The sequence below is a fragment of the Monopterus albus genome, unplaced genomic scaffold, assembly GCF_001952655.1.
Source record: "Monopterus albus unplaced genomic scaffold, M_albus_1.0 scaffold16.1, whole genome shotgun sequence".
Classification (NCBI taxonomy): domain Eukaryota; kingdom Metazoa; phylum Chordata; class Actinopteri; order Synbranchiformes; family Synbranchidae; genus Monopterus; species Monopterus albus.
In genome coordinates this window covers 1,520,163-1,545,827 of record NW_018127896.1, presented here as the reverse complement: position 1 = coordinate 1,545,827, position 25,665 = coordinate 1,520,163, and the positions used below count along the sequence as shown (strand labels likewise).

Genomic DNA, 25,665 nt, shown 5'->3' with positions numbered 1-25,665 from the left:
ACGCTTTGTTTTATCCTCCTGTTTCTCTGGCCACTCACTTCGTCTACAGCTGTAGACACATTGTGCAGTACATACAAGTGTAGCCTACTGAATACAAACAACTGTATAGAAGTAGCTACATGTACTGTTGTACAAATGTCTTAACTATCAGTTAAGTACAGAGTGGAAATCTCAAATATTAAACCGAATTCCTGTAAATTCTTCCACTTTGTGTTTGAAACTGCTCGAAAAATGTATGTCATAATTTGGCTAAAAATAACTGGGGACTTTGGATTGTTGTGGAACCATGACGCATCAACATGTTCGAGGTTTCTGCTCTCCGATGCTTTTCATCTGACGTTTTTCTTTAATTTTGCTCGTATTCACGCACGGATCTGTGGCTCATGGTTTCCAGCAGTGAGTCTAAACAGTCATTGAAGTTCGGAAGCGCACCGAGCACAAAGTGTTTATACAGTAACCAACCGTGATGAAGCAGTGGAGGCACATCTGACAGGATTTCAGCTCGGGATGAATCATTTATTGATTTGTCTCCAACTGTTGTTGATGGAGAGACGCTTGTTTCGGGGATAACAGAGGACCCACCTACAGGAACAGACTCCTCGGTGGAAAGGTGTCTCCTCCCTCCTCTTCTCTCTGTCATTTTGCACGGTTTGCACGAGGACATCCGCAGCCAGCAGAGCGCACATTTAAGTCTCTTTTCTCTGATTACCAACTGAGAGCTGGGAATTAAGCACGGTTTGCGCCACTTTTACACCGTTTCTCCTCATTTTCAATGGGACCACACGACTGAGGCCATTCTGCTGCATCTAATTAACCCAGAGCCGCAGCTATGGACTGTTGCGCATTTAGTTCGGTGCGTCTGTTCTTCTCTCGGCATTTGCGCATCGCGCTGCTGTGGACCGTGCAATTATTAGCGTTTGCGCAACATGGTGAGTGGATGGAAAACTTTGTTATGGCTCACATTCATGTGCAGCTGATGGTTTTACCTCTAAGATAGAAAACTACTTTCATTTTAACGATCATTCAAAATCGAAGCAGATGTATAATGCAATCCAGAGCTTCACGTGTCGTTTCTAATCAGCGTTTCCTTGTATAAAAAGCAGAAGCAAAGGAAACAAAACGAAGCTTGTAACTCAAAGAAAATGGAGTAAAAAGAAAATGTGTCTAATTTTGTTCTAAACGCATTTTAATTTATGTAAAAGTTCTTTAACTGACGTAAAATTCTTGCATCCTTTGTCAGGAATCTTCGGAAAGTATTAGCGAATTATCACTTCAACAGGCGAGAGTCGTGGATGTGAGACGTAAAACTACTACCTTGAATTGAATTACAATTAGGAAGAACTAAAGGAAAAGTCAAGGAAATGCCACAAATAACATGACTCGAAATAAAAGTATCAGCCGACTTGTAAACAGCTTCAGAAATTGTCCTCACAACTGAAACAAGATTTAAAAAGATAGACTTGTAGATAACAGATGTTGCTCAGTAGTATCCATCCATACTTCTCATTTTCACAGTTTAGTCACACACCTTCTCCCATCCTGTTCTTCTGCAAGCAGTGCAGTGACATGTGTAGTCATTCACTTGCACAAAGCGTAATACATTTGACAGTACAAACATTACATATAATTGTATACTCAGTGGGATCATCAAAAAGCTATTTTATGCACCCAAGGCACCTCACATCAGATTAGAATGATATAACTGGAGACCAGTACCCCCAGTCCAATTAAACTTGGAGCTGCTGTCTCCAGGGCGTCTAACACCATCAAAGCCCACAGCTGTAAACTTTAAGGCACAAGGCTATAAAATGAAAAGCTTTGCAAGACCAGGCATTTCTGGGCCAAAACAAAGTTGGACACAACGCCTGGAGCTCCAGGAGATTTGTTCATTAATCCGCTGAAATTGATTCTCAGGTCTAGTTTCTAAGGTTCCAAAGATTTTACATAATTATATGATGTAGTATATTTGAGGTTTAAGGTTGCAGAGGGCATTGCAGGTTTTACTATTCCTAATCAGTGAAAATGTGATATACTTTGACAAACTATCTGAACAAAGTGATTTTAAAGGGAAAAAAATAAAACATTTGTGGATCTCACTGTCAAAGCTGAAATACGTGATTAGCATAAAACAAAACACTGACATTAGCATTTGTTATCAGGTACACAGCATACACTGCAACAGTTTCCATGAAGATGCCAGTGATGATTTAAAAAAATCGATCAGGGTGTGCTGACAAACAAAAACTGCTAAAGTCAGGGGATCACAAAAATCATTAAGATTCATCCTCTGGGTACCATGAAGATCTGTGTGTCCATCCGCCGCCTGACAGATCAACACTAGCTTCCATGAACTATGTCGTTAGTGTGGCCAAATATCTTATTCTAGCCAGTCATCGTTGCATGATTCACCACTGTGATCATTTAACTCCAACCCTTTCACTTAAATGACTCTTACTTTAAAATATTCTTCCTTTTCCTCTTGTCCAGAGTTTCATTTGAGAGGTTCTTGTGTCTTTCAATTGGTATAAATGCTGCTTTTCTACCTTGCCAACACTGAAACTTGAGGGAAAATGTATTTTTTGTCATTGTCGCACACAAAGAAAAGTTATTTAATCATCAGGTGCTTCAGCCTGAAACCTCTTCAATCACTACTGGTCTTTAAAAACCGATATCCATCAAACTCTGCTTTTAAAAGCAGACAATGAAGCATGACAAGTGTTATCTACCACAAAACAGCTGTAACCGGTGATAAGGAGGTTTATACAGTATCATCCAACTGGTTTCAGATGGCATCAGGAGCCAGAAGCTTTCCTGTGCTGGTCTGACTCTGATGTTTCTGTTTGAGCCCTCTGGGGAAAACACCACTAACCTCAGCTATGTTAACACCACACTCTCCCAGATCAGTCTTTCCTGAGAAACTGCACATCTGGGCTACTGAGGGCCTCCCTCCCAGCGAGATCTGCTTTTCCACAGGGCCAGTTCATTAGCTCCCCCCCCCCCCCCCCCCCCCCCCCCCCCTCTACTCTCGTCCGCCCCTTAGCCTGCAGCCAAAGTCTCATCAATTGTCCTCCTCCCTGAAAACCTGGTTGTTTGCACAACCTGTGACCTCGACTCTTGTTAGTGGAGCTTCCAGACGAGGCGTACGCGCAGTCAGGAGACGATGTAAACAAGAACATTTGCTTTCAAGGGACTGTCAACATAAAGACCAGCCTGCAAAAGCTTGTTTAGGTTTGGGATCACTGGCAGTAACTTTGCCCTGTCCATTCAAGGCTTTGACAGTCTAAAGAAATCCTAAATACCCCAGAAGTTTGTTTTCCCTGATGTGACTTTACTCGGCCTCCACAATCAACCACAAACAAGGAAAAGTTTCATTCTCTGGAGGTGAAAGAGTGATTTGTTCTTCGTGTTTAGCTTTGCCAGGGAAGGGCTCAGTTGACGACCCATTTCACCTCACAGATGTAGGGTTGGTGTGATTTTTGTGGAAAATTGCATGTTCTGCTTAAGTAACTCCCCCGTTTCATCCTCCAGCTGCAGGCAGTGTTCAGAGGCCAGTCATGTGTCATTGGCTTTAGCATCCTTTCCTGGGGTGAGTTCAGGGAGGCAAAAAGCTCACAGGAACGTCTGTTATTCTTAACGATTTAGATAACGTCTGGGGATGAAATGATCCTTCCTGCTCACCTGTTTAACACTGACACTTTAAAGACCAACTTGTATGTGTAATTCAGTCACCTTTTGATGGTGAAGATGAAGGCATATAAACACACTGCTGAAGATCCGTGTTCTTTATGTCTACATTCACTCTTCTTGCAGGTTTGGTACTTTATTTCTCAGAAACCTTTTGTCAAAGAAATTTCAGTGTAAAAAATACAATGTTGTTTTCCAAATAGTCTCTGTTTCAGTGCTTGCCTTCTTTCGGCTGCACCAGACTCCAGTCTGGAGTTCACAGTTTGATGTTTCCTTGTCATTCTCAGCTCCAGAGTGCTTCCCAGGAGGTCATCAGACTTTGCGTAATCCATATCGCAGTGTTGACTTTGACTCCACAGAGATCCAGAACACAGCCATCCAGGACCTGATCTGTGACCACTCGCTGCTGCCCGGCTGGTACAGATTCAGGATCACCAACAAACCAGCAGAGATGCCGACCTCCTGCGTTGAGGTAAGACACTAAAATAACAGGCCAGTTCTGCCACAGAGTGCTTGTTTTCACACCACTGAACATACTTCTTCCACTCTCCTTCCTGTGTCTCTACTGTGACTACTATCAAAATCAAAAAAGAAATCATCTCATACACCTGCCAAAAATCAGCAGACATCCTGAGCCCAGCCTCAGTAGACTGGTATAATAGGCACCTTCAGCCACAGCTGGAAGGTATAATAACCCCCTCACAGCAGAAAATAACTGTTTGTATCGATGCCTTCCTGCAGATGAACCGCTGTGGTACACAGGCTCCGGTGTGGCTGTCACTGAAGGACGCCACAGCCTGGCGAGGTGCGCCAGCTTTCTGCCTGTGCCACCTGGCAGTTCTTCCATGGCAGTGCCAAGGACTGCTGCCTCTTTCGCATCCCCGTCACAGTGCGGAACTGTGGCGAGTTCCTGCTCTACTACTTGCAGCCCACGCAGGGGTGCATGGGCTACTGTGCCAAAGGTGAGCACACTCAACGGGCTGGTAAATGTTTTGTTGTCCTGTAAAACTGCAAAACACCAGTCAGAAAACAAGAGTGTCAAAGTGACTTCTCTAATGGACAAACTATGGCAAATAATGGAGGCATCTACATAATTTTCTGCTAACATGCTGTTGCATGCTGGTCGACATACGTATATATATACGTATATCAAGATCAAAGATTTTCATTGTCAATTCACTATACGTATGTGCAGGACATACAGAAAATCGAAATACTGCTTCTCTCTCACCTAGGATTGAATGCCATACAATTTAGGAAACTAATATAGAATAAAAGTAGAGTAAAAATAGACTAGAAAAGAATAAGAAAACTAAATGGTACAACCTCATAGGCTATGACTCAAACCATGTACAATCAGTGACAGTAATGCAAATAATAGAAAGAAGATTGTCAGATGGTTGTGAGATTGAGATGCACATGGACAGCAGTGCAAATGACTAACAGCAGCAGATTTACATGTAATACAACAAGAAGGGGGAATGTACTGGGTTTGTGCAGAACAGCAGAGGTAGTCTTTTTATGTTCTGTGGTGGATCACAGTCCAGGGACAGGGGGCAGAGGAGGGGAGGTAATGGACAGTGTTCAGCATCCTCACAGCCTGGTGGATGAAGCTGTTTGTAAGTCTGGTGGAGTGGGCCTGAAGACTCCGATACCTTCTCCCTGAAGGAGTGTGTGGGGTGGGAGGTTTCATCAGCAATGTTGATGGCTGTACAGGTGAGGCGGGTGTTAAAAATGTCCGTGAGGGAAGGCAGAGGGGCACTGATGATCTTACTGGCTGTATTCACTATGCATTGCAGGGTCCTTCTGCAGGAGGCAGTGCAGGCTCCGTACCACACAGTGATGCAGCCAGTGATGACGCTTTCAATGGTCCCCCGGTAGAAAGAGCGCATGATGTAGGGCGGGGCACTGGTGGCCAAAGTCAAGCATTTAAGCTAAAGTTAGCAAATGATGCACTAGGGATATCTAAAGTGTAACATCTCAATATCTAGCTTCAACTGTATCACAAAGCCTCAGCAGTGGAAGCACTCAGACAGATCTGTTATCAGTAGTTATGACAGTTCGTTCTTGACCTTGAAAACAGCAGTTGGCCAAAAGACCATGAGATACACCCGGAAGTTAGGATTGTTTCCTACGTCAAACATTAACACAGTTAAGATAATTTTGATTTTGATGGATATAAGAAGCAAACTGAGATAAAATAACACTTTTTCTTCACAATAACCAAAATGTCCAATGAAAGATATCTGATAAATCTCATGTTTCAGTCACTCCTGATTTGGGACCAGAACACTGCCCACCAGGTGAGACCAAAGTCAACGGCCGATGCAAAGGTATGAGTCTTAAAAAACCTTTGACACAAATTACAATGTTGTTTGCACTTTGACCATCCAACAGACAGTTGATCTCCCCCCACACTGCACTGCACTATGAATGACAGCAAACTGAGGGAGTAGACTATCATGTTTGTAATCCTTAATTGCCTAACTGTGTTTTCAGCTGCAGTTCCGTCTTTGCCATCTCGGCCAGTGATCATCCCGGAGCTGGTTGGCCACAGCATCCATCTGAGGTGTACTTTCATCTTGCTGCCGTGGAGCCAGCCGCTAGCATTCCAGGTGGTTTGGGCCAGACACGTCAGCCAGAACATGAAGGCTGAGATCAGGCGGGAGTCCACACTGAAGCCCTTCTCTCTGGTGGAGATGGATGGTGTTCACTTCCGACTCGGAGAAACGGTAACCCCTGCGAGACAGTTCTGAAAGCACAACAATGGCAACCTCAGCCATGGATCATACTGACCCTCTCTGCCTCGGTTCAGCCTTGCAAAACACAGCAAGACAGACAAAGTGTGTCATATTTCATTAAATGATGGTAAGAGGAGGTTGGGGAAGTTAAATCATTTGCAGATTGGATAGCCCTGCTCCACATGCTTTCCATTTAAACCTCTCCATTCAAATCTTCACAGTGAATTCTAGGGATTCTATGGACAGATACACACATTTAAAATGAAGCAGTTTATTGTGTTGTGTAACAGGTTTCCTACACAGGAGGGTTTGTTGCTCTTGTTTATGGGTTTACAGCTCCAACCTTAACTTGTTTGGAGTCATTAAATCTCCATTTTGGAGTGTGGTGAGTAGAACTGGCAAGGAATAAGGAAGTGGCAACTTGCACCACCTCTGAACACTGGAACTTTGCTTTGTTCGTCTTTCCACAGTGCTTTTTGGAACAGTGGCTCCACCAGAAATGCTGACCAATTAGCTGAAAAATTGAGGACATTTGTTCTTGTGAGGCTGAATAAAACTAAATCTGAGCAGCAGGGAGAAGTGGAAGAAATTACACAAATCCAGCAATTGAAGGAAAGTGTCAGCTGAGCCGTGGCTATAGGATCATTAGGCAGCCACAGATAGGTTACGTTACAAGCTGCTTTCTTCCGACTAAAGCTGACTTTCTTACTTCCACTGAGATGAATAATTGTGAGTTGTGAGTAAACCTCCTTCCAGAGCACTGACAGCCTGCTCCACTGCCTTGTTTCTGAACAGCCCTGACACAGATGGTGCTGACAGGAAACATTAAGTTATTCAGTTTTCTACATGATGCTATTTGAAACAGAGGTGATGTCACTCTCACTATTTGACCTCGAATGCCTGGGGAATGTTGTGCTGCCATATTTGGACACCAGGCTTGTATTAGCTGAGTCTGGAACGTGTTGCAGAGCTCGCTTACGAGCCCATCTTTAACATGCTGATACTGTAACCGAGCTTTTCAAAGGTCACCTTCATTGTTGTAACCCCGAGAGAGAAAAGCACTCTACTGTTGGCTACATGGAGAAGTGTTTAGAAATATCACAAATACAGTGTCAGTCGCAGATTGTTAGTCTTTTTCATGGCTAACAACCACAGAGTGGAGGAATTTAAAGCACTGGTTCTCTTGGTAATTTCACCAAAAAAACCAAACACAGGTCATATGACACAAAAAGTTGTCCTGGGCCCGTATCTATCAAGCATGTCTGAGCCAAACAATCTCAGAATGATGCATTTTTGCTACAACCTTTAGGAGTAAAGGTAAGAGAAATTTATCAGCATTCCTAAATTAGGAAATCATTCTTATTTCCACCAAAATGTAGGAGAGCTCAAGAGGTGTCCCAACTGTTTGGGAGCTGCCAGGCAGTAGCGTTTAGACAGAGATAGTATGTGCTAAAAGACCAGAGATGTTTTACTAACACCTTTGACACCGAGCTCATTATAAGATACCATCGGAACAAAACATCTTTGTGACTGAGCATGTGCAGGATGTAATTCCTCCATCAGCAAGACGAACACATGCTGTTTCCTCAACTTTTCTGTTTGCGTGGCTTTAGCTTTGCAACAGTGATGATTTGCCAAATTCCCACAAACTTTGATCAATTATGCAAATTGATGGTTTCCTTGGATTTGTTGGACTCATCAGTGGCACATGTGGTAATGGACATGGTCAGATTCTCACATGACCCAAAGGTCCTCAATGACAGCAGCGACATTTTATTAGCATTAATCATGAGCCCTCTGGATACACAGCTTTAGTAGTGACTTCCCAATAAACCTCCAGCTTATTACAGAAAATGATATAAAGCATATTATTACAACATGTAATGACTGTGTTATGTGTTGATAACAGCATATAAAGCCTTAATTTGACAAGTGGTGGTCTGACTCTGAAACAGGAGTGTTTTTAATCCTAAGGTAACTTTCAGCCTTGCTCCTGGGAGGGATTCTGAGATGCTTGATAAATATGGCCCAGGTCCTTAATGTCAAAAATTAGGGAAACTGGTGTGATGTTAGCTTAGGTTTAAAAAGGAACCACGAGTTTAACAACACAACAAGAGTTGATCTCTGTCTGAAATGTTTGTTGTTTATGGAATCAAACTCTGACAAAAGGACAAAACTTCTCCTACACCTTTATTTTTCTTTGCAGTTCTCCTGCAGCGTGTCAACGTTCATAGCCAACTCCAGCCACATCAAATCAACCCCAAAAGAAAGTGAGAGTTTCTATGCTGGGCTGAAGGTAAATATTCTTGTGTTAACTCCTGTCTACACCAGGATAAGAAGAACTTAATTCCTTTATGCAGGGACAAACTGAGAAAAATACAAACCTCATAGTCACCAAACTCACCTGTATCAATTTTTTCCTTCTTGTGCTTCAGTTTTCTCCAGACTCACTCCACATAGCAGAGAATGGTAAGGAGCATGAGGTAACCATCCACAGCACAGTGCCCATCCCCTGCTACAACCACAGCCACGGCCACCGTTGTGGACTTCCTCTGGCTCTGAGCATCCATGACCCAGGTCAGACCTGCAGGAAAGAGACATGGTCTGTGTCATCATCCATACTTTTCTGTAAAGAAGCTTACAGTTTGAGTATACTGCAAGTTACTCGTTTTGTTAAGTTGTTTGGACATTTGGGAGTGGGATGGGCCTGCAACAACCACAGCTGACCACACAACCTACACATCCCCAAAATTAGACAGTTTTAGATTTATGACCAAAACACAGATTAGAGGAACTGAAATTAATAATTGGGACCTGAGCTTTTTATGAATATATATCAGAGCTCTGAGGATCCTGTCATCTCTGAAAGATGCAAGTGTGGTTAGAAGCTTCTTCAACCTTTAATGACCATAATAATGTCTAGTGAATGAAGTCAAAGCAAAACAACAGTTCCTAACTGGCTGTCTCGTTTTTGGCAGCACATGACAGGCGAGTCTACGCATACTGGCTCTTCAGTCTTTTAGTAAAAACAAAGATCCCCTGAAAAAGGAGCTTGTTAGGTTAAAGATGATTAAAGGTTCAGGTTGTTGACTTCATGCTTCTTCCTCTCTGCTTTTTACATAGTTTCCTCTTTCCTATTTGGATTTTCCCTCTGTTGTGCTCTGGCTTGCCCTGTACATCATCACATCACAGCCAGGACAGGAAGACATTATTACGGCTCTGCAGGCAGCTGTGTGCTGTCCGTTAACACTGACTTACTGCTGTGTTGACATCCACAGACAGTCTCGGACAAGAGGCCTTAAATGTGGCACTGTCCACCTGCGAGGTGGAGCTCCAGCCGAGCGGCTGTAACGCTGGCAGCTGCGGTCAGGTGACATTTTTCGTTACTGCTGTCACTGATTTCACACGTGATGGGAACCGTCTGAGCCTGGTTGAGGCCCTGTCTGGACCCAGCGCACCACGAGTCTGGAGAAGCTACATCCCAACATCCCTTAAAGTGAGCTGAGTGAAAGGTTCTTAAGTAACCATAGATAAATCTGATGTTTCCTCATTAGTGTGCATACCAAAAGTCTGTATTGAGCTTAAGAATTTCTTAAGGATTTTTAAGGATCCCTGCTTTCTAGGGTTCATAAAGTTCAAACCATTCTTAAGGTTATACTGGGGATCTTTTAAAGGATTTTCTGTGGTACTGGAGGTCTGGGATAATTGGAATTTGAGGCATACAAGTTGCATGGGACTTAAATGCTCAGTGTCCCCTTAGAAGCTTTTTGTGGATTTGGGTAATATTTGAGACACTGTCACTGAAGACACTTCAGGGGCCCCTGGGAAACTACCACAAGTTCTTCAGGCTCATTTAAAAGATGAAAGTTGTCTCACAGGAACCAGGGAACCCTTGTGGATATTCCAAAAGTAATTTTGTTGTAGGGATTCCTAATATTAGGCCCCTGTGTTATGCAAACTGCATATGATGTAAGGACTTACAGGGGTTCCTGTGGACCTCCAGGAGTCCTTGAGAGCTATCTTGAATTATCATGGGGGGCCCATGGTGTAGGACTAAATGAGGAACAAAGTAACAGCTGTGTGGCTTAATTATAAACATATTAACTTAATCAGAGAGTATTAGAAGTATGGCTTTTATTACAGGTTCCTCTGCCAAAGTGTTTACATATCCACACAGTTATGAAGTGCTTTATGAAGTTGGTGGGCAGGGTGGGGTGGGGGTGTGCCTGACTGTTTGTTTGACTTGGTGTTTTTGGAGCACCATTAGCTGTGTCCACACCAGCTATTAAGTTATGTAGGACATGATGTCAGCCCTCCAGACATCATGTCTGTGAGGGGCCCCCTGCAGAGGAGCCTTCCCATCTGTGTTTAATGAAAGCATCAAAGGCCAAGGTCTGAGGGTCAAAGGGTGGAGCTCCCCCTAATCTTTGTTCTCATGACCTCTGCCCCCAGGTCACCGTCCAGGATGTTCCCACTTCCATCTGCTACTCTCTGACCGACCCACATATCATTACACTCGACGGCAGGTAATAAGAAGTTGTCAGTAGTTATCAGATGGTAATATGAATCAATCTATAATACTGTTCAAATGAAAGGTCCTTAGATCTGATTAGTTAGGTTTCAGTGTGGCATAGTAAACCAGCAGATTAACTTAGATATCAGCATCTCCTCCTGTCACTATGCTATGTGCAGGCGTTATGACAATCACCAGACTGGTACCTTCATCCTTTATCGGAGCCTCACCAGAGAATTTGAGGTTCACTCTCGTCAATGGGACTGCGGCAGTCGACACTATGCTGTTGCCTGCAACTGTGGCGTTGCGGTTCGAGAAGGAAACGAGGTTGGCATTTTTGACATGTGCAATGGTCAGCTGCAGGAAACCAGGCCACAGCTTCGCCTAAAGAACCTTGGCAATGAGGAGGGCACTCGGGTCAGGGTGCTGGAGTCCCACCAGGGGAAGAAGGTCACTGTAGGTATCTGAGCGTTTTGACACAGGTACAGATTTGGTTGGAGAAGCATTACCTGTGTGCTTCTTTCATGAACCATGTCCTGTCAGTTGCATGAGGAATCTTGACTTTAATTACATGCATGACATACATTTAATCAAACATGCCCAGCTCTTCTATGTTCAAACATTTTACTTCTGCAGCATGAGGAGATGATGTTAATTAGCTGTTGGATTTGACTCTCCTCCTGTAGTTGATATTTCCCTCCGGGGCCTTTGTTAGGGCCGATGTCAATGACTGGGGAATGAGCCTGTCTGTCCGGGCGCCCAGCGTTGACTACAGCAACACACAAGGCCTCTGTGGCACCTTTGACCGCAATGGCAACAACGACTTCTACAGCTCTGATGGTGACCCCTATGGCCCCAGTGACCTGCATCACTTCATTGAGGACTGGAGGTCAGTCTGTGACATTAGTGTGTTTGTTGAGACTTCATTTTGAAATTGTAAATTCTTTAAAGTCTCTACAAAGCAATTTGATTCTGTGGTTTTCCCTTGTTTTGTGCGCGTGCTAGGGTAGCTCCTGGTCAGAGTTTATTTGACAAGACACCTCCTGGGACAGTGCAGGAGGTCAGGAAGCCTTTCTGTCAGTGCCAGAAAGAGTATAGAACTTCCCATCACAAGGACAGAAGGATGAGGACGCTGTACAATCCCTCTGCTTACTCTGAATGCACAGCATACAATAATGTGGATTACACATCTGTGTTCCCCTCTATTGACACAACAGTGGAATACCTCAATAGTCCAGAAAGAGAAGAAAGCATCCTGGATATGTCTGCCTATCACAGTCACCCTCTGGAGAGGACGCATATTCATTTTCATAGCAAAAACAATCAAAACAGTGGCGACTATAAACTGGACACTGAGTTCAGGGAAGATTCCCTGCTGTCTATTGACAGATCGAGGAGACAGGTATCATTTGAATTCCAGCCTGTTTTCACTGCTCAGAGCCTTAGCCAGGCTCATCTGGGGAACTTTGCTTACTTCTTCTCAGAGGATCACCTGGCAGAAGCCCGACCCGAGGTGCAACCACAGTGGCCCACGCCGAGCGGCCTGACCTCGGCCAAAGCTCTGGAGGTGTGCCAGATGGCTTTGGTCAACTCCACTGTTGGTGAAGTGTGCCAGGAGCTGCTGGGACGCCGCCTGGACGAGGCAGTGGATCTCTGCATCCTGGACCTGCAGCTCAAAGATGACCTGGGCTGGGAGGATGCGCTACTGCCATACCTGCAGAATGAATGTGAGAGAAGGCTATTAGAGAACAGAACCCAGAGGGCCCTGGAGGTCGCTGATCCACCAGAAGTATCTGGGAAAGTTGTGATGGCGCTGCGCTGCCCCAACTTTTGCAATGGAAATGGAGAGTGTACAGAATGGGGCTGCCAGTGTTATCCCAGCTACAGCTTCTACGACTGCAGCCTGGCCATCAGTGAGTATTTAGGCATTTCTCTGCTGAGCTTAGTGTCTAGGGGCATTTGTTTTCTGACTGTAAGAATCTCTATTCTAATTAGCTGCAGAAATAATTTATATTCTCTCCTTTGTTTCACCAGTAATTCACTCATAAACAAACAATAATCTCTCCTCATATAGACCAGCCAGTAGAGCTAACAGATTTGGAGAATGGAGGACTTTGTGACATTCAAGGCTTCGACTGTCGCAGCGTCCGGGTCTTTGGCCTTGGCTTCATCGACTCTCCCAACCTGAGCTGCCATGCTACCAGACTGAAGGTGAGGGAATACCAGATTGAGACCCTGCCTTCAAGCAGAAGCTTTTTTTTAAAAAAAAAATACTTCCATTAAAGTGCGTTGATCTGCCTCCACAGTACATGAACGGAGTTTGGGTTCCAGGGGAAAAACAGAGAACAAAAGCCACGTTCCTCAGCTCCAGAGCTTTAGACTGCACCATCCCACCCCTAAGCAACACAGCCATCAGCACAGAAGACTTCATGATGGATGACAAACCGTATGCACGCTGGGAGATTACAGTAATGTTGCTTCTTAACCTGCAATCAAATTGCTTTTTGTTGTTTGTTGTCTGAAACTGTTTTAGTGTATCTCCTACCTTTCCTGTCCCAGGTGACCAATGATGGCTCCCAGTACAGCCAGCCCAAGGTGCTGACAATCTATGATGGGGTTTGCCAGGTCTGCGAGGCGTCACGCTCAGGACTCTGTAAGTTAAAGGTAACTCACATACAAAAGTGAACAGTTTTTCTCCGTGCTAAGTTGTTTATCTCTCTCACATTGGGGACTTTTAAATGCTGACTGAAAACAGGCAATTTTACCATCAAACAAAATAAATTAAACAAATCAAATTATCCTTGCTAACACAACTTACTGCTTTTTTATTCACATGACTGCAACAGGTCGCTTGTAAAGACAACCTGGACTCTCAAGTTTCTATGGGAAACAGATTTAGAAGACAGATGTGACTCAGTGGGTGTTTAATGGAAAAGCATGTTATAAAACAACTTGTAGCTGGCTGAATGACTAAAGCAGAGACATGCCTCAAATGTCTATTTAAAAACCCTACATTCATTAAAAAGCAGATACAGAGGGGATCTTGTTACTGGAAGTAGTGCTCTTTATGGGAATGACAACAGAAAAACATGTAACCTTACAAACAACCTGAATGCCCACAGACACCAAGAGAAAAACGGAACCAAACTCAATTAACTTAAATGGAAATGAAGCATATGATATGTATTCGGAGCTGATTTCCTGTTTCTTACCACAGACTGAAAACAAATATAAGTTTAATAATGTTTCAATTTCTGTCTCAACACATCAACAAAGAGTACTGCATACAAACAAAAAAACCTTTTCCTGGTCGACTCTGTTTCTGTTGGCCAGGAGCAGACATGTAACATCGAAGGGATGTGTTTTGCAGAAGGAGACTCCAATCCCAGCAGCCCTTGCCTCCTCTGTGACCCGGACACCTCCAAATTCACCTGGTCTGTGAACCAAGGTAGAGCAAACTCAGTATGAATCTCACCCTACAAAATGAGATTAATCTTTTACACTACACAACACCATCAAAATGGCTATAAATAATTTGCCTAAAATCCACAGCATCAGCATTTAAATTGGATTATTGTTAGATGAAAATTTGTTTTAGAATATATGACCAAAAATATGTGAACAGAGTGTCCTGGACTCCTTTATTGTATATGGCCTGGAGCAGGTTTTATGCTGTTAAAATGCACATGATAACACAACGAGATGTACAGGAGTCACAACTTTTAGGTGTCCACATATTTTTGGCCATATCATTGCCTACAACCTGTGTCTGTGAGCTCCAAACTGACAGAGAGATTGGAGGTGGTTTCTACTCTGCTTACAGTCCACTAGGGAAGACTAACCACAGGGGGAAACAGTTTTTATCTTACTGTACCAGTGCAGAGGCAGTTGTGGCAGCCTGTCGTTACGGTAGCCATCCATCCGTGGTCCTGTTTGTCTCCATTAGCAGATCAAAGAGGCAGAGGATATGGTTTCCCAGCATGTCCTGACCTGTCACTTAACCGCTCTGAGAGAAGGGAGGAGAGATGAGGCGGTAAATCACATCCGATTTCCACAGCAACACACACTGACAATCATCCAGACTTAAAACCACAAGTCAGGTGTAGTAGTGAGACTGTAACTGCTGTGCACTGCAGTAACTGAACAACTTAACATCAATGTTCATGAAACCTGAATTTTTCTAGGACACTAATTTTACTAACTCGGTCAGTGAGATGCGATAATTCCTCTCCTCCTAAATGCCACTGTATCGAGAACAGAACTTCTTCTGGAAACAAGTTGATTCATGTTCAGAGCAAGTGGAATTTGTGCACATTTCTAGATGCCAGAAACCATTAGAGAATTCTCTTTTTGGTTTCTTGACATATGACCATCACTTCTGAGCAGGTGTTTCCTAGGACTGTCATCACTGTCTCCCTATTAAGCACCTGTCAGAAAGTGTGATTTCAGTATCTTACTGAAATTACAGTAGAGAGCTCCAGTTGGAAAGAAAAAATGGAAACCCCTTCAGCCATGGACATGTGTATTTGCAATGATTCTTCCAGAAACAGCCTAGAGGGATATCTCTGCCAAGCCAAGCTCCCTTGTACTGTAAAGAGTTTAATTCAGGAAAAGAAGTAAAGTCTGTTATCAAAACACAAAGACTTGCAGTTGTAGGTGGAGATAGGAATAACCATGACAGAAGAGCTAATTAGGGGGTGACAGTGGTGCAGTGGGCAGAGCAGTGATCTCCCAACCGGAAGGTTGAAGGTTTGAATCTTGGTGCCTGCAGTCCACATGTTGAAGTGTCCTTGGGCAAGACACTGAAACTCCCCAAGTTGCCAATGATGGCGGCGCGTATGCATACAGTGGCCCGGGGCCATCGGCTCCAAACAAAATTTTGTTGTATGTGTCACCATGTTACAATGACAATAAAATAAAGCTTCTTCTTCTAATACAAGTGAATGTCTTCAAAGCAGGTGGTGTTTCTACACAGACACCGAACACCCTGCTACACTGGAAGAAAATTACATATAAATTGCATCATGAATATATTTCAGCACTCCCCAATAGCTTGTTTCTCTGCTTGTTCCTCTTCTCTCTTCAGTCAACGAGCCGCCAACCTTCCATCGACCTCAAAGCAATCTGCGGACATTTGTCAGGGAGAACTTTGTTTTCCAGTTTGCAGCATCAGACCCCGAGGGCTCGGCACTCCTCTTCCAGCTGGAGGACGGGCCAGAGGGGGCCGTCCTCTCCCCAGCTGGCCTCCTCATCTGGAGGGTGCCATTGCTTCCTGAGGACGAGGGACGTCAAACAAGCCAATCCTTCCGCTTCACACTGTCCGATGAGTGCAACGCCCAGAGCACTTTCACTGTAGAGGTAAAGTTGGAGAAGGAGAGGGGAGACCAGAGATACAGAAAATATTCCAATTTAGGATGAATTATTTAAAAAAAAAATCAACATTTGGTTTAGTGCAGTCCACATGACATCATGGGGACATTAATTACAAGGGCCCTGTATAATTACTGAAGACATCTTCAGCTCTGCAGTGGCTTGTGTTTTATCATGTTTGTCTCAACTCACCCAGATCCAACTAGGTTCTTAGTCACAGCTTAGTAACTAAACACCCTTTTACTTTGATACCCTGATTGTTAAATATTATACATATAGCAGTAAAAACAAGCAGAATCTCCTGCTGTCTGTAATACAGGTTGATGTGGTGCCATGTGGCTGTCAGAATGGAGGCACGTGTGTGACAGATGTCAACTTCCCTGCTGGCAGTGGGAACTACCTGTGTGTGTGTCCTGAGGGTACGCAGGGGAAACGCTGCACTGAAAATGTAGACAACTGTTTGTCAGATCCATGCGCAGTCGGGAAGTGCGTCAGTACAGCCAGTGGATACAGATGCGAGTGTCCTGCAGGGCTGAGAGGTAAGAGCTGAAAATGTTTTTAAAAAGCAGGTTTTGTTTACTTGTGTCTGGCTGTTTTGGCATCATGTGTTGCAACGGTAGAGAATCCATCTCAGTTACAGTTCATAAGTGCAGAATTAATTTCCTATGTGTGTGTGTGTGTGTGTGTTTGGCAGGGTTAACATGCCTGGAAGATATCAATGAGTGTGAAAAGAAGCCCTGTTTCCCAGGAGTCCAGTGCTTCAATAACTTTGGCTCTTATAGCTGTGGCCCCTGCCCCAAAGGCATGCTGGGAAATGGGACAACATGTATGGGTAAGTGTGGGCATACTGTATATGGCTTTTGCCAGGATTCTGATAAGTTTATGATATACTGCTGTTCTTTGAAATTCTGTACAAACAAAACAGACTTATCTGTCCATGCATTCATTTCCCAGCACTTCTTTACCACATATAATTATAAGCCCTGATGTTGATTATAATATTCTTAGTCTTTTTTTGCATGTAACCCAAAATGCCGTAGCTTATGCTGTTGTTATATCAAACAAAATAGTTTCCATAATAGCATCAGCTAAATGTCCAAAGTGTGAGGGTGAATGCAACTCTAAGGGAACACTAAGGAAGGACACAGAAATCAGATGACTGCTGGCAGATGATACTGCTGCCTCCCTCCATGTGCTCACTTTGTATTGCAGCAACTGCTAACTGGAGTTAAAGCACTGAAAACAGAAGTTTTCTTTTTCTGTGATTCTGTCATATTTGCATACTACTACGGCACTACCAAAACGTCTGAGGCTCATAAACCTTGTGTCTTTAGGTGTTCCACGTCCCCAGGTGCTTCACAGTAAACACTTCTCAGCAGCTTGGAATCTGTAAAAAAGGAATTAATGATGAAAGGTTGAATAGACTTTTTTAAATAACTAGATTTTAATTACTCATGAGGGCTAGCGTGTAGATCAATAAAGGTTGACTTTATTTATACTTGGACTAATTGTTGGTGGTTTGTGGACAACTCCTCTCTGATGCAGACATTTTCTTTTTAAGGCTAACCACTAATTAGTTCCCTTTTGCATTCTCAGTTCTTTAGGGTTTATCAAAGCTGAGTTATTCTACATTCATGCTACCAGCACAACATCACCACGCTTAGACAAGTTAAGAGAAAGCCCAGAGGAATCCCGACAAGTGCATTTATTTTCAGTATATCCCTCAATTTTAAGTATCAAAAACTGAATAGAGAAGAAGAGACAGCAACAGAAAGAAAAGAAAACTAAACATAATTCAGCAAATCAGGGACCAATCAGAACAGACAAAAGGAGTTTTATGATGATGTCATCTGCCTCTATAAGCAGAAAATGTTGGGCATGTGAATGCGAGATAAATCAGAGACTGGGTTGTTGACCACCTGTCATGTCTGCAGTGTGCCCTCATCAATCACTGGGTGTTTCCTGCTTGTAAATGTGTTGATACTGTAGGCTCTGAGGTGCGATCAAGCCTCGTTGACATTTTTACACAAGCTTGGTCCGTAAAGCTTCATCTCACACTGGGTGTCTGCCTTATTAAACACAGACTTTGGATGTTTCCATGTGTTGTTTTTTTACCAAGCTCCAATTTCTTTATTGTATCATCATACAGAGTTGGTTTATTCCATCTATAGTTTATTCTGTAACTCTACCTCGTTTTAATGTGTGATCTACAAGTTAAATAGGAACTTACTCCAGGCAAACGCCTAAAGGAATTATATGGGAACCCAAAATATAATTTGTCTTTCTTCAAACAGCAGTTGTCAGGCCAGCCACCATCACTTCCACATCTGTTCCTTGTACAACTGTCTACAAGATACCAGATGTTCTGCTGCAACCACCCAAAATAAACACTTTCCAGAAAACCTCAAGTGGTAGCTCCTCACAGACGAGGGCCAGGGCAGGGCAGGGCCTATCACAAACCAAGCCCACCACTTGGAGGAGGACTCCGGGTTCTATCCTGAACCCAACCCTCACTAAAACTGAAACCAGCATCACAGCAGTTACATCAAGTGACACTGATGCTTGGAGAAAACCCCAGGGAATTAACCTCATCACATCCAGGACTAACACAAACTCCTTCAAGAACATCACAGGACTGACATCAGACCAAGTCCAAACTAATCAGCCCAAAGTCAGCAACACTATTGCCAAGACATCCACGATAGCCCATCCATCGGGTCATGTCAGGCTAGCTTCAGGTAAGGCCAAAATTTCCAACACTCTATTAACTGTATTTCTTTTACAGTAATATTTAAAATTATACAAAGCTGTTTGTGTGTTCCAGGACTGGGTCAGCCCCTGGCTGTCAATGTGTCGGCTACGTGCGCCAGCAGGCCCTGCTTCCCTGGGGTTCAGTGTATCAACCGCAGGCCGCCGCATGTCGGTTACGTCTGCGGCCGCTGCCCACCAGGCCTTTACGGAAATGGACGCATCTGCATGAAGAATGCCAAGGCAGGTAAGGGATGCTGGTTTTCAACTCCTCCAGTCAAATAGTGTGTTATTGTGCAGACATACTAAAGTTCTATTTATCAAAGATCATATTATTTAAAAGTTCACCATTTAAAATATGAAATTACCTTAATTAAAACTACATTAAAATGAGAAAACGATCACTAGTACTAGATTGCAATAAAATTAATTTACGAGAAAATGGAAACATTTCAAATTAAATAAAGTCTCCTTTTTATTATAAAACACTCTTGAATGCTGTTTTTCAGAGGAAATGCAATGTGAAATTCCTGGAGACATTGGGGCGACGTTAAATTTTATAATACTTTGGTTTCCCTGATGTTGTTTTATGTGTTTTCTTGGTTGAAAGGAATGTCATTTATTGCAGCAGATAAATCAATGTAAGCAGTTACACTGCCTGGATGTAGCACACATCAAAAGACGAGGCAAACTGTTTCTGCAGATCAGTCAGCCTCAAACAAGACATCAGTTTTGTATTGTCTATTCTCTTCTGTTTTAAACTCTAGGCTTAGTCCGGTCTTTCTGACCAATCCCTGTTTGGCTGCTTAGCTTAAATACTTTGAAAAGGGAGACAGAAGTTAGCTTTATATGCTTCTTTTTTCATATTAAAAAACAATAAGTTTCCACTTTTAACAATGCAAGAGAAGAGGTCTCTAAGATGAAAAGGTGTTTGTAAAACCTAACTCAGTTGATAGGTTTGGCTGGAGTTGTTGGTGTAAGAGCTGCCAACATTTCCCTCCACATGAGAGGCTCTTTAATTCTAAAGGTAAAGCCAGATTACTGCTGCAGGTAGTATGTTAGCCAGATGTGCTAATGTTTGCATCGTATGTTAGAGCAAACACACAATTTAACCCACACCTTATACTAATATTTTTGTATTTTTTGTTTTTTAAAAGGATAAAAACAGGACAACAAGTTCCAAAATCTTTATATACAGAGCATTACTTTAACTAGAACCCCATACACATTTTTGTAACATGTTGAGAAATCCAAAGTTTTACAGATCTGCTGTTCCATTTGTCCTAGTTACAATTAATTAATTAGCTTGGATAATAACTGATCGGAGGAGGGAGAACTTTGCCAAAGGTACTGATGTCACCTCCTGTCTTTCCTCAGCATCCAATCACCTTCTTCAGCAACAGACACAAAGCAAGACCAGCCGATTCCCACATGGAGGCAGCAGCAAGGCAACTCAGCTCCATCTGCCCGAGCTGCCCCCCAGGCACATTATCAAACACCTATCCTTGTCTGTCACCAGAGCAAACCGAGATAGTGCACCACGCCAGGCCCCCACACCAGGGAGGGGAGGTGGGACCGGGAGGAGAGAGGCGGTCATTGCAAACTCTAACATCGCCAGCCAAATTTACAGTCCAAGATCATACACCAGGACATACATGAGAACTAGCATCGCTGCCTCCAGAGAGTCTGTTGCATCCCATGTGACAATCTCCAAGGTGAGTCTACTTCTGCACTGTGCACCCTTTACAGGAAAGTCATGAATACAGTCAGGACTCAAAAAGGAAGACATGCATGAATAAACATCCAGTAACCTCTCTGTGATCATCTCTCAGCAGGAGGCAGCACTGGCTGGTACCACACCTCTTAAGGTAACCCCTCCAGCTCCTCACCTCTCTACTCAGTCTGGTGAGGTGACACAGTCCAGACAGACAATCCAGCCTCAGCTCAACCGCCTGACATCCACCCAGGCCAAACTCTGGACCCCTCCAAACCCTGCCCTCCCACTTACCGCAGCCCTCACCGCTCTGTCCTACTCACCGTTTGAGTCAGAGTTCTCCGGGGGTGGAGACGAGGCTGAACCTGGATCCGAAGACCCAGAGACACCGCAGATGGCCCCGGTGGTGACCTTCACCGTGGGCAAGACGATCTACAGCCCCCCCCTCCAGAGAGCTGCCTCCATCCAGCCAGGGCTGAGGGGTGGTACAACAGCAGGCAAACATGTGATGACCTGCGCTGACCGGCCTTGTTTTCCTGGAGTCCAGTGTGAACCAGCCATAGATGGGGGGTTCCGCTGTGGGAGGTGTCCTGTAGGATACACTGGAGATGGGCGAGCCTGTCGAGGTGTGACAGACAAATACAACATTTTTGTTACCTTTTGGAAAATTTTGTACAATAAAGTAACTGGGACTTGAACACGACAGAACATACAGTTGCTAGAGTTGACTGATCAGGTGCCATTAATGATTAATGGCTCACAAATGATCTCCTTGATCTATGTGTCTTGTTAATAGAACTTAAACAGAAGATAAGATGCACACAGGTTTAACATCTCCACGTCTGTGTTATTAGCTGTTTGCAGACATACCTGTGGAGGAAACATGGAGTGTGCCGCACCAAACACATGCCGCTGCAAACCGGGCTACACTGGATCTGACTGTCAGACAGGTAAATAAATAAGTAACTCATAATATAATAATCAGTATTTAGCTGGAATGGTTTTTATGTTGGTTGTCCTTTGCTCATTTTTGTTCCTCCCTATTTTCTTAGCAATCTGTGAGCCAGAGTGTATGAACGGGGGTGTTTGCTTGGCTCCAGGCGTGTGTCAGTGTCCCAGAGGTTTTCATGGAGAAACCTGTCAGGAAGGTAAGGTTAGCTTCCCAGTCTCCCAGTTATCCCAGTCACAGATCTCATCAGTGTGCTGTCTTTAATAATAAGTAAATATGCCTGAAAATAAACCTGCATCTTCCCAAAACATTATAAAAAAGTCTTGGGAGGAAATATTTTTCTATTCATTGTACAAGTTTTTGGTCCCGCTACCAACACATTTAACAGAATACAGAGGTAACTAATAATTACACTGGCACATAGGCTTATACTGTAGATGAGCTATTATAAATCCATCTCTGCAGCTCCGTGCAGGTCACCATGTGAAAACGGAGGCATCTGTGTGGGGCTGCAGACTTGTTCCTGTCCTTATGGATTTGTTGGCCCTCAATGTGAGACCTGTGAGTTTCCAGCTCCTGTAATGTCATTTATTCAGTAACAAAATTGCAGAGAAAGATGATGTATGCTGTGAAAAACTGCTAAGGCTTGTGGGAGATGTAGTTAAAACTTACAAATGTAGTACATTACCTAGGTTTTAATGATCATATGTGTATATTTTACTGTCCTATACAGGAGTAGATATCAATTTTTGATTTAGTTTCCTTTTAAGAAACAAGTGAATGCTATTATCATCATGAGCCTGATAAATATTGTGTTGATCATAGTGGTGTGTAGCCGTCACTGTCACAATGGAGGTCAGTGCGTGTCTTCAGACGAGTGTAAGTGTCCGTCAGGCTGGACCGGACCGTCCTGTGAGACTGGTGAGTGTGTTATTTTTGTGTGTGTGTGTGTGTGTGTGTGTGTCTGTGCTGACTTCTCAGTGCTTTATCACCGTCCAGCTCTCTGCTCTCCTGTATGTCTGAACGGAGGATCATGTGTTCGGCCCAACACCTGCGCGTGTCCTCATGGATTCTATGGAGCACAGTGTCAGAATGGTAAGTCTCCAACTTCACACATCGGTATTCTTGAGTCAGGATCATACTACAAATGTAGAACGTTTTTAAAAATCTGCTCAAACTGCTAAAGTCCAAAACACTTTAAAACTCTCAAATTTCCCACTGTTGAGCTTGGTGTTATGTTCTTCACTCGTCTTCCACCTCCAGCTGTCTGCAATCCTCCCTGTAAAAATGGTGGTGTTTGTATGAGGAGCAACATCTGCTCCTGTCTGCAGGGATACACAGGGACACGCTGTGAGAAAAGTCAGTCCTTCTCCTCCTTCCCATCATCATTTTATTGTTCATCTTTCTGGTCTTCTTCTCTTATTCATCCTCATCATTATTCACATTACCTCAGAAAATTTCAGCTCATTCTCAACATGGTGGTGTTTGTATGAGGAGCGATAAGAGAAGAAGACCAGAAAGATGAACGTCTTTAAGACGACACCAAACTAGGAAAAACTAAGCTTTTGTATGATTTTAAATTCCCTGTCAGTTTGAGCTTCACTCACTGTTTTGTAGTTATAAAGACTTCCTCTCATTCTCCCTGCCCAGGTGTGTGTGAGCCCATGTGTATGAACGGCGGCAGGTGTGTTGGTCCAGACGTTTGCGATTGTCCATCAGGTTGGCCAGGAAAGAGATGTGATAAACGTAAGTGTCACACATACATGTTCTTCCCAACATCATCATCCTCCAGAATAATGAGTATGATCAAAGTATAGTTACTAAAAATGTGTACAGATAAGTGATTTGAAACTATGACTGGAATATTTGACATAGAAGAATCCTAGTGGGAGTCAGGCTGCACCTGACTGTTAGCGACTAAACCATTTATCATTTTTAACCCATTAAGTGCTTAGTCCATATGAAAAACTGGATCAAATTCCCATTACAAGACAAGGTGACATTTTCAAATTTTTGTCTAACTAACAGCACAAAACCCAAAGACAGGCACATTACAATGATCTAACACAGAGAAAAGCTGCAAATCCTGACATTTGAGAAGCCGGAATTTGGTTTGACGTTGTTGTTTTATAGGTGGCTTAAATAATTACTCACAAATCAAAGATACTGACTCATCTATGGATTGACAAATTGTTTCAGGACAGACTGGTGGTATTAAAAAGACACTGTGTCAGACAAAACGATACACCGGACAGAAAGATACACCACTACCCCAGATGGATTTCATTCTGAAACTGACCATCAGAATGTTTTATCATCTTGCTGTAACACACTGAAACAGAAGCAGGTATGGCGACACTGTCCAGCAGAGACGTGAACATCTGGAGCCTCCAGGCTGACAGATGCTTCACATACGGGAAACATTAGTTCCAAAGTCCACAGTGTTTTATGGGGCTGTTCTGTGGACTTCTCAGTGAGACTGCTGAAGCTACTGTTGGCAAAAAGACAGAAAGCCAGAAGACTCAGGGAGGTTCATTAAGCCAATGCTCACATCCAGTTAATCAGCCGGGTGCAAGTCAGGTAGTCAAGTCCAAGTCGTTTCTCAGGTCCTCATTTTTGGTGATTTGAACACAGCTCTAATGCTAATTGTGTTGCCTCCCAGCTACTTGTCTCCAGAAGTGCCTGAATGGAGGTGAGTGCGTGGGCCCCAACATCTGCCAGTGCACCCCTGGCTGGCAAGGCATGCTATGCCAGATCCGTGAGTATTACTACAAAACATACAGACACAAATTCTGTAAATCACTGGCCATGCCATAAACTCTACTAGTCAAAACTAGGGTGTCGTGTTTCTACTTGGGCTAAATTTGCTTGAAAAATTTACATAACTGTATCTCACCATTTTGTCTTGTGGTTTATTTATATTTTTCTGTTATTTCTCAGCTGTCTGTGAGCAGAAGTGTCTTTACGGCAGTCGATGTGTCCGACCAAACATCTGCGCCTGCCGGAGTGGATACTCAGGTTCTGACTGTTCCAGGAGGGTAAGGATTGAAGATGGTGTGTTATATTTAAGTAAAATGAAGTTGGGCACATGAACAATGTTCTGGACTTTTCAATTACCTTTAATATCTTAAACTCAAAAAATAAGACCTAGAAATGTTTCTCCTCTCTTTAGGATGGAATGCACAAATGTTTCAGTTATTTTCTGCTACGTTCTCCACAGCTGGTCTAAGATTCACATGTCAGTAGACCTGCACATGAGGAAAACTGGAAACATGTGAAAATGCATCCAGCCTCTGCAACTGAGCAGTTGCAGATGATGCTTTGTGCGTCAGTGAGCAAAGCTGTGTGAGACACATACCAAAACCTTCAATGGATGATCTGGAAATGCTGCAGTGATCAAAGCAGCTTGTTCTGAATTTGAACCTGACATTTATCTGTGAAAACATGGACATTTCCCTGTGTGTTCAGAGAAAGTGTATTTTAAGTGAAATGATGTCTTGCACTGGGACACTGATTTTAATTAAACTGTTTTATAACTGTCCAGGGACTCCAGCTGTTGCATCTCAAAAACTTTGCAGCTGGAGCAGATGAGTCTACAAATTTCTGAAGAGAAAAAGAAAAAGCTAAAGTCATGTATGTAAACCTTCAGGAATGAAATCATGAGAGATTTACAGCCAGACAGTGAAATGCTGAGGATCTGACATCCAGCAGACACTGGGAAGTTTTATATGAGGATCACAGTGGGACAAAAACAGTCTAACATTTGATATTTTTTATACTAACCACATTTGTAAGTTCCATATCTTTTTGGTTTTTATCTTGACTCTGTGTCTGCCATTGTAAAACTTCACATTGTTTTTTCAGCTCCCTATTTCCCGCGGTTGAGACCCAATTAGATCAGCGAACTCTAAACAGCTGGCCTTCAGTCAGCACCAGTAAACCCTTC

The 25,665-nt window shown here is 43.3% G+C and overlaps 1 protein-coding gene and 2 long non-coding RNA genes across 3 annotated transcripts; 1 reads left to right on the top strand and 2 right to left on the bottom strand.

Moving 5' to 3' along the window:
- Positions 1–25,665, top strand: LOC109955777 (von Willebrand factor D and EGF domain-containing protein). Its single transcript, XM_020592255.1, is given in 34 exon segments — positions 1–929; positions 3,972–4,156; positions 4,426–4,472; positions 4,474–4,646; positions 5,952–6,017; positions 6,184–6,416; positions 8,632–8,721; positions 8,861–9,002; positions 9,704–9,921; positions 10,878–10,951; positions 11,118–11,394; positions 11,625–11,827; positions 11,944–12,851; positions 13,013–13,149; positions 13,245–13,406; positions 13,498–13,602; positions 14,272–14,386; positions 16,025–16,296; positions 16,628–16,847; positions 17,003–17,140; positions 18,603–19,046; positions 19,133–19,303; positions 20,434–20,771; positions 20,889–21,396; positions 21,625–21,720; positions 21,823–21,918; positions 22,185–22,280; positions 22,545–22,640; positions 22,719–22,814; positions 22,983–23,078; positions 23,370–23,465; positions 24,382–24,477; positions 24,660–24,757; positions 25,584–25,665. Coding segments are annotated over 34 exon segments (6,213 nt in total). The 5' UTR covers positions 1–829; the 3' UTR covers positions 25,605–25,665.
- LOC109955781 (uncharacterized) lies at positions 12,566–15,700 on the bottom strand. The gene is made up of 5 exons (XR_002274330.1): positions 14,813–15,700; positions 14,239–14,374; positions 13,757–13,818; positions 13,484–13,606; positions 12,566–12,652 (listed from the first exon to the last, which is right to left on the bottom strand). It is a non-coding gene; the product is annotated as an uncharacterized LOC109955781 (long non-coding RNA).
- On the bottom strand, positions 16,206–21,177 carry LOC109955782 (uncharacterized). The gene is made up of 3 exons (XR_002274331.1): positions 21,094–21,177; positions 17,630–17,695; positions 16,206–16,288 (listed from the first exon to the last, which is right to left on the bottom strand). It is a non-coding gene; the product is annotated as an uncharacterized LOC109955782 (long non-coding RNA).